The sequence below is a fragment of the Condylura cristata genome, unplaced genomic scaffold (assembly GCF_000260355.1).
Source record: "Condylura cristata isolate star-nosed mole 26May11 unplaced genomic scaffold, ConCri1.0 scaffold00008, whole genome shotgun sequence".
NCBI lineage: Eukaryota > Metazoa > Chordata > Mammalia > Eulipotyphla > Talpidae > Condylura > Condylura cristata.
Window position 1 is genome coordinate 25,690,900 of NW_004567109.1, and position 9,212 is coordinate 25,700,111.

The following is a 9,212-nucleotide window of genomic DNA, read 5'->3' on the forward strand; positions in this document are numbered from 1 at the left end:
CTCCTCCTCCCTTCTCCCCCCTCTGCTCTCACCAGTGATCTCTCCTGCTGCCAATTCCAGTTAACACTCTGGGCCTTTCCTAGTTTGCCTCTCAGCTGCATGGTGCCTGGTGGACCCCTTTCTCTACCCCAAACAACCCTTTGCTTTGGCCTCAGAGGCAACACATTCTCCCAGCTCTTCTACTTCTCTTACTAATCTGTCTCTGCCTCCCTGTGCCCGTTTATTTCTTCTCTCTCCATCTCCCGCTCCTTCCTCTTTCCCCTCCCTCCTTCCCTCTCTCATCCCTACATCATGCTGCTTCTCAGACCCACTTTTCAGGCCTGTGTCATAAGCCACAGTACCCACCACCATCGCCAAGACCCAGATCTAAGTCTTACCATCCTACTCAGGGATCTCCTTGCTCAGGGTCAAGGAGTCACACTTGGTGTCTCCCAAAAAATCAAGGAGCTCCCTTGTGAGCCAGAGCATGACCCCCAAGTTCTGCTGGGCATTCACCCTCCTAGCTGTGGTCAGAAGGCCCCCAGGATGGGGTCAAGAGGGGGAGCAAGAGCTGAAAGTGTGTATGCACAGTGCTGAGGGGAGAGGCATCTCTCTGGCAGAGGGAAAATAATGGAAACCCTAAGGGGGAGGCCTGAGGCAAGAGGGTTGGACCCCTCCCTTAAAAGGCTGCTGAACCCTAGAGGCCCCCCCATTTCAGGGGAGACAGGTTCTTGCCTAGCCTCTGTTTTTAATTTCCCAGCTCTCAGGCCTACGTGTGCGCCATGCAAGCACAGAGTCCAAGCCCCTTTGTAAAACTTTTATTTTAGAAATCTTCCCAATATAGCCTTATATATATACATACATCACCACCACATGGGTTTGGTTGCTAGAGTCACACGCCCACAGTGTTGGCCTCTGGGCGGTACAAAGGTCCAGGTACCTGGAGCGATTACTCCTCTTCTGCAGAAAAATGCAGAGACCAACGCAGTTCATCACGTACAGTACAACATTGACGGAAAGTGCTGGGCCCGCCCACAGAAATACCGCGCTATGTACACCAGCAGGGGCAAGCCTCGGGTCGGGGCCACGTACCATTGAAATCACAAGTACGACTAGACCCACCCCCAAAAGCTGAAATAGTCACCCACTGACTATAGATGCTGTGCCCTTTGTCTTATTTGCGGAAAAGGATAAAGGTTGTACCATCTTGTCATTTGCCACTACAAACAGAAAGGGTAGGAATTGTTCTTAAAGGATGTGATTCCCTCCAGTCATTCCAAACATCCTCGCTCTCTCAGGGTTTTCACCCTTCCATATTTTCCCCTTGTACAGATCCTGCTCCCATTTCTTCATGGATGAGGAGGCAGAGGAAGGAAAAGGGTCTGGTGGGCTTAGGGGGTTGTTAGAAAATGAAATGAAAATGAAGCCTCTTCTCCAGTTCTTCCACGGAGGAAGCTTTACGTTCCCCTTCCCTGGCCCATCTGGGTATCTGTGATTCCTTTTCCAAGTTCTGCCCATATTCCCAGATCTTTTTTCCATTCTCATTCCTTGGATGAATGAGACAGCACTGACATCAATATGGAGAAATCAGGACAACCTAGATAATTCGGGCAAAAGTGGTCTCGATCCTGCATTACCCAAATGCTGTGCAGTTCCAGACTGGCGCACTGCCTACCTCCTGGGCTCGGGGTGGGAAACTGCACTGCAGCACTTGACACTGAGGGCACCCGAGTTCTTTACGGCCTCAAATGCATCTACTTTTCTCAGTCTCGTCCTGTCCACCTCGCCTATCCAGGAGACAGAGCAAGGCAAGGAATTTAAGAGCAAGGACATGCAGGACAGCCAGGTCACCCTGCGCGTCTGAGAAGGGGGACCCAGAAGCTTGCGTTCCCACTCCCACCCCCACTCCCAAGTACTGGGAAGGAATCAGCCCTAATGTTCATCAGAAGGTGATCTGGAGAGACTGAAGCAGGATAGAAAACCAGGATGCTGCAAGGGTTAGCCAGGTGGCACATCCCGCTAAGTGGCCCTCACACCTGGAAAGGAAGCAGAGGAGCGAGACTGCCTTTCTGCAAGTGGCTGCACTCAAGGTGCCATCACCGAAGGGTGAGACACTGAGCTGGAACCCCCAACACCGGAGGGCCTTTCCGGACAGCCGCAGTGAAGGTCCTTCCCTGTCACTATGGACAGGGAAGGCCACAGGATCACTGCCCCTCTGACAGCGAAGGCAGAGCCTGGTGGAAGACAGCTGGGTTGACTTGAGGGTACAACAGCCTCTATTCGGTTGTAGGAACTTGTAGTGACATGTCACAGGCAGGCCCAGCCGTAAGGACACCATGTCCCACCACCTGGTTTGAAGCAGGAGGTCAGCGGTTCACTCTACAAAAGGATTCTTCATTTTACAAAAGGACTTGTGGTAGCATTTCTCGAAAAGATGAAGGACAAGGACTTGATTTACAAAAATTTCATGTACAACTTCTGTGGGTTTTTGTTGGGGGGGCACTCCTGTTGCATTAAGCCAGCCTCCCATATGCACCCCTAATGACTGGAAGCTGCCCAGCAGAGGGGTGTCTGAGACACTGCTAAGTGAACGTGCCGAGGCTCAGTCTCAGCCAGGGCCGGGGCTCTGACTGGATCCCCCAGGTCCTAGGATGGTCATCCCACCAATAACTGAAGTTGAGCAAAGATTCTGAATGCTGGGAAATTCACAGGACAGAGCTGCACTCCAGTTCAGAATACAGACAGGACCGTCAGCAGACAGCCATTCTGCAGCAGGAAGGTGCCTCGGGGCACCTGGAGAGTGGATTCCCACCACATGCTCGGCACCCACATACACCCTCAGCACAGCGATGTCTACTCACCAGCCTGGACAGTGACGTGAGCTGGGAATACAGGCAGGTAGCTCTGACACACCCCTCACACACAGTGTGTAAAGCCCTCGCGCCCGAAACAGCTCCTGCTCAATTCCACTCCAATTGTTTTCCCTTTCTCTGCCTTCACACAGAGCCCAGCAGGGCACATTCTCAGCTGCAGACTTGGTGCCCACAGCCTCAAGGATCAGAAAGGCAAGTTTCAGTGGGCAGAAAACAGAGCTTTGAAGAAAGGGGTGTTGGGCTTTCTGACCCTCCAGTCCACCTAGTCAAGAGCAGGCTCTCCACTCGCCATCTTCAACCAGGCCCCGAAGAAGGCACCTCGAGGCTTACGGTTCTGCAGCAGCTGGCAAGCTGGATGGACCACCATGGGCCTGGGTGAAGAAGGGGCTCAAGAGATGGGCAGCTACTGGGTACCTATATATTTGCACAGAGTGGCCACAAAGCCAGCCCAGCCAGCTGGGGAGGGGCTAAAGGCAAGGCAGAGGCTACCGGGCACCTCAGGTGAGCGCTGACAACCCCAGGTCTCGGCAGAGACAGGACGCCCAAGCTCCAGGCCCCAAGAAGTGCCACTCCAGTCTCATGTGGGGAGTCTTAGGGTTTTGGGGGAGGGGGAAGACCGTGCCGTCTTCATAAAAAGTACCTACCACTTAGCTCCATTTTACTGTTCTCCTACTGAGGCAAGAAATGGTAAGCCAGCCTCGGGCAGTGTGGGCTTCCCAAAGTTCAGACATGGAGAAAGCTCAAGTCCATTGTCCTGCTCCAGAGCGGCCCAATCCTCACCCCCACCTGCCCTGAAGACCTGGGACACACCACCGGCTGGTCCTGGTGGCCTGAGACCCATCACCGAGGGCCAGCTGCATCCGAGGTGGGCAGCATGGCAGGATGGAGGCCTCGGGCAGTGTGCTTGGGTGCCGGCTCTTCTGTATAGCTGTCGGGGCTGGCTGCCCCATCCAGGGAGCTGCCACAGCTGGAGTTGGGGGACAGCACATCCTGCAGGAGGTCATCTGGAGGCGCGCCGCCCCCTCCCCCACCACCACCGGCGCCCACCACAGGGTCCTTGCCAGGCTTGACCCGCTGGGTGCCCTCCTCTTCCTGGTCATTGAGCAGCTTGGCCAGGAAGTTAATGTATTTCATGGCCAGGCGGAGGATCTCATTCTTGCTGAGCTTCTTGTCAGGGGGGTGTGTGGGGATCAGCTTGCGGAGCTCAGCAAAGGCCCCATTCACATTCTGCTGCCGCCATCGCTCCCGGCTGTTGGTGAAGATGCGCCTTACGACTTTGGTGTGGGGACCTAGAGCATGAAAAGGCAAAGGTGAGTTGGAATGGGCGGGGATAGGAGCCATCTGGAGATCCCCCACAGCATCTTCTCTGGTGGAAAAGGAGGAAAAGCCCTGGGAAAAATCCTTGGGGGAAAAACTCCTACTCTTCCTTCAAAACCCAGTGTGTTCCTTCTCTCTGAGGACTTCCCTTAACCCGCCCAAACCAATCTAAGAGCCGCCAGGGTGCTATCAATCCCTTGGGTATCAATCCCTTGATGGCCACTGTTCTTGTCGCCCTCTGGGTTATGACACACTTGAGGGCACACTCATTAATTTATTCACTTGTGCCAAAAGCCATATAGAGACGTTTGGAAGGCAAACCTAGAGACAGAACTTGCTTCAGTTCCTGACTATTACACACTTGATGGTGACTCTGGGCAAGATACGTACACTCCCTATGCCTGAGCTTCACCAGCTGTGAAAGGGCAGCAATACCAGTAACTCAGGTCATAAGGCTGTCGCCTGGATCTAATCACTCACAGGTACAGTACGTACTGACTGCCCTTGATGAAGCATTCCATGTCATCGGTTATCCGTACATCAGTTACTTACTAATAACAGGCACTGTTCTAAGCAGTAAGGAGTAGTGGGAACAAACAGAGCCCTGCCCCCAAGGAGTCTACATTTTAATCGGGGTAACATGATGAGCAAGCAGTAAACAAACAGGAGGCTGAATGTAAGCAAAAGGCAGACAGGAGCTGCTATATTTAGGTAAAGCAGTGGGGGACAGCCTTTAAGAGGAGATGACATCCATAGGCAAGAACTTAAGGCTGAAGAAGAGCCCGTGGGACACAGGAAGGGCAGAGGGAAAAGCGTTCCAGCAAAGGGAACAGCATGTGCAAAGACTGGCCTGGAAAAAGGGCTAAAGCCAGTGTGGCTAGAGGGGCATGGGTGAGATCAGAGTGGGTGTGTGCAGATCCCACGGCGGTGGGGAAAGCACAGAGTAGGGGATAGCAAAGGTCTGCGACTGCCATGCTTGGGGAGGGTGGCGCTGCAGGCCAGAACAAAGACCAGAGGTGGGGTACCCACCCTGTGAGCTCTCCCCCAAAGAGGAGGAGTGGCAAGACAGGCATGGCCAGAGGCGCTGGGCAGGTGTCTGAGGGCAGCTTCGCCTCTGCGGCCACATGCAAGCTTACAGGTCGGGTGCTAAGCGCTCAGGCACTGAGAGGCAGACACTGACTTGCAGGTTTCAAGCACCTCTGGTGTGCACAGCACCACACTAACTGCCCACACTTGATCTGGGACTCCCAGAGCCAGAGGAGGACAGGCCTGCCAGAGCTCCTGATCCTGGGCTAGGTGGCTGCTTCCTGCCCCAACAGAGATGCAGAGCTGGCGCTGGGCAGCCTCAGGAGCTTCTAAGGGAACTGCCAGTCCTGGACTATTTGGTTTGCCTTCTTCCAGTAACCTGAAACCAGTCCTCAGAATATGGAAATGGGCATAGAAGAGAGGGGGCCCAAAGCTTCTCCTCAGCCCCTTATTCACTCCAGAGCTGAGGAGACTGAGGCCAGACCCTGACCCAGCTCATCCCTGCCTGACCCTTCCTGCATGGTCATCTCTGTTTCTCCACACGCATGTGCACACCTTACAACTATGCCCCATGTTTTCCCAGGGAGGGTCCTAGGTGCCCACAGTGCCCCTGAGGCTTCCCAAGCCCCAACAGGCCCAGCTGATTCTCTGCCACAAGCCAGAATCAGTCCTAGCCTGGGCACCTCAGTCCTCGCCTAGATGCCTGCAGTTCTCGGGCATCCAGGCCAGGGAGGGGAGTACCTCAGCTGCAGCACTGGGAGGGTCAGTCCCTGCCACGGGGCTGGTGTTGGCTGCTCTAGGGAGAGCCCCGAGGTGGGTGGGGGTGAGGGATGTTATGACTGCTGTTGCAGCTCAGGAGAGACAGACTCCAGAAGGGGTCTTGGGTTATGAGGAGTATTCAGGACTCGGCTGTGAGACCTTGAACAGGTTGCTCAACCTCTCTGAGCCTCAGTTTCATCTGTAAAACAAAAATGCTAATATTGTCCTCAGAGGTTTGTGGTGAAGATTAAACAAAAATCAAAACCACAAAACACACAGTGCACAGCGGGGGTCCAAAAAATAGTAGCATTTTTGATATCCATGGGCTGCCTTTCCCACTCTGAAGAGTTGCCTGAGGACTGCTGTGATGAGCAGTGTGCTGGGCACTAGAAGGCCAGTCAGGAGCAAGGCAGACAAAAGCTCTTTGTTAAGTAGGGGTGGAGGGAATACTAGTCCCCAAAGCCTTCCACCACTGCCTGGCAGGCAAGGAAAGAGGGATGATCGTGCACACGTCCTCAGCGCCTACCCAGAGCCAGGCTCTAGACACACTTCACCTCACTGCGCACCTTCAAAAACCTATGGGAAAACTTTCATTCTCCCATTTCATGTGAGGAAACAGGCCCAGAAAAATTCAACAATAGGAATCCACATCAAATCCTGCTGTAAAAGACCTTGCATTAGTTCTACTTCTATGGACTCTTTTTGATGAAAGCTTGGAATTCTCAGTCCCACAGACCTATTCTGTACCCACAACACCCTTGCCTTCCCCTCCACTTCTGTTCTCCCTCAAGCCTCCTTCCCAGAGAACTTCCCACCTCTCTATACCTTCCTCTTTCCTGAGTCTGCCTATCCCTCCGTGTCCTCTGCCTCCCTCCAGCTGGGCCCTGAGTAGGTCCCAGCTGGTACCGGTAGCATTTATGGGTAATGGCTTCCCTGCACTCCTGCACTTCCCCCAAACCCTCACCCTCCTGCCCCTCTTCTCCTTCATCTCCCCAGCACCTGATTTCTGATGCCTCTGCCCTCTGCAGAAAATGCCTCTTTCCTGGGGCACTTCAGGACTGTTCCCACCTGCTAGCTGTTGGTACATCCCTCTCTAACCAAGGGGCACAGGCGCCTACCACCCTTCCTCTCTTCCCTCCACCCCTGTGGCCTGGCCAGTCAGGTCTTTTGAGATGTGTTCCTTGTCTAGACTCCAGCTCCCTCCTCTCCAGATGTCACTGAGAACGCCCCTTCAGAAACTGCCCGCTGTACAAATCCCTGCCACCCGCTCCCTGAACAAATCCCAGCCTGGCCCCTGGAACACAGGAGCCCAACCCTCCAGGCTGAACCGCTAGAAACCAAGGACTGGTTCCAAGTCCCTCAGCTCTGAAGAGCCTACTCTCCCGCCCCCTGGTGCCCAGCCCCACCTACTACATCAGGCCAAGCTGGGGCAAAGCAAGAGTCCTCCAAATTTCCCACTCACCCAACCTTCCCCCCCAGTTCAGAGCCAGCAATACCCAGAGAGATCACAGTAGCTGAAATGAGAGCCTCGTGGCGGGGGTGCAAAAAGACAGGGAAGAATGTATGTCAGCCCAGGGTGTGGAATGGAACAAGGGGTCCCGTGGTAAGGACTCTGGGGTAAGACCCTTGAAGGTGCAATTGTAAGCAAGGAATAGATCCAGAGTCCAAGGAGGACTTGGGAAGGGGTGCAAGGAATCCCAAGGTTCAGGCTTAGCACCAGGGGGGCACCACACTTTCTGCCAAGCGTCCTTGCCAAGCATAGGTATGGGGCCCTGAGTGGCAACTACCAACCCCAGAGGCCTGGGCTCAGTGCCACAGTGTGTCCTTACACTCATGTCCCCAGCACTGTGAATGTGCCTGCCCCCAGCCTCAGCCGCAGCTTCCAAGAGCCTGCCAGCCACAGGAAGGGAAGAGGGTGAAGAGGGTGGCAAGGTGAGGGCATTCTGGGGCACCAAGGCTGTCCACCCACTACGTGAGACAGAAATGTCTGCTGTTCCCTCCTCTGGGGGCCCAAACCAGTGCAGGTGTGAGTACAAAGGTGAGCTGGGGACTCACCGTCAGTGATCTCCATCTCGTAAGGGGAGGGTCTCCTCTTCACTCGGTTGTTGGTGGCAAACATAGGGAAGGCATCAGGCTCCCCAAAAAACCCACTGTGGGAGGGAACAGATCACGAGTTTACATGTAGGGTAGGGGAGAAAGAGGCTCCTTGGGATCTTCCCCTAAATGTTCTTGAATTCCCCCAACCCTGGAAAAACAAGGGCAACCCTGGTCCCTTCACTTGGGCATTGGGGGTAGGAGCATGAACCCTTCTTGCGGGGCGGGCAGAAGCCCCCCTTCTTGCGGGCCTGAAACAGCGAGGGGAGACACACACAGAATCAGAAGGGAACACATGCAGCAAACACAAAAATGCATTCACACACACACACACACACACACACCACCCAAGAAGCCCTCTGCCCTGGTACAAGCACAGCATCCACACACAGGACTCCCCTCCTAGACAGATCCTCACACAGCAGCTGTGACCTCCACACCCTGGGTGACGCCAGCACCACCGAAGAGGTCCCTGTCCCCTCCCCTCAGCCTCGCCCACCTTCACTCCTGTCCAAGGGAGGCCAGTGGACAGACAACAGACAGGAAACCCTGACTCACCAGAAGGCCATGCTCCCATCCCCCACCCTGGGCTAACACTTCTCTGCCCCCCTCCCCAGCACTTGTCATCCCTGTGTCATCTCTGCCCCCACTCCATCCCTCCTCTCCACCACCTCCAGACCCCACAAGGTTTGGGTCAGACACGGCTCTAGGGACAGAGGGGAGAGGAGTCGCGCCCTCCCCAGGAGGGCCCTAAGCCCAGAGGTAGGTAGAGGAGGGGCCCTTCCCGCCCGTTCTCGGATCCCTATCGCTTACCTGTCCTCAGAGGGCTGCAGCTTCCAGAGAATTCCACAGCGCAGTGCACTCTACGCACCCCTGCCTGGAACCCACACTCACGCCACTCGCCCCGGTCCCACCACCACCAGCTCCACTCGGCACTGGGTCCTCGGCCCCAGCCCACCCCTTGCCTACACTCTCCCTCCTTGGGTTACACACCCCCAACACGTCGGCCGTCACAAGTCACCCCTTCAGCCCCGCACACGCCCCAACACACTCTCAGAGGGCCCTTCTCTCACTCGCACGGGGGTTCCAGCCCCCAGGCTTTCGCTCCGGATGAAAGCACCCCTCTCCTCCCGAGCTCCGCCCCGCCGGAGGAGCGGAGCCCGC

General features: G+C 55.3%; 1 protein-coding gene across 1 annotated transcript in view; it reads right to left on the reverse strand.

Moving 5' to 3' along the window:
- Nucleotides 1-796: 796 nt before the first annotated feature.
- The window catches only part of TAL1 (T-cell acute lymphocytic leukemia 1), a 14,212-nt gene continuing 5,796 nt past the window's right edge, over nucleotides 797-9,212 (reverse strand). Inside the window, exons 4-6 of the mRNA XM_004679480.2 lie at nucleotides 8,199-8,299; nucleotides 8,010-8,104; nucleotides 797-4,141 (exon numbers count right to left, since the gene is read on the reverse strand). Coding sequence (XP_004679537.1) covers nucleotides 3,693-4,141; nucleotides 8,010-8,104; nucleotides 8,199-8,299 — 645 coding nt within the window. The 3' untranslated portion in view covers nucleotides 797-3,692. The remainder of the gene's footprint in view (nucleotides 4,142-8,009; nucleotides 8,105-8,198; nucleotides 8,300-9,212) is intronic.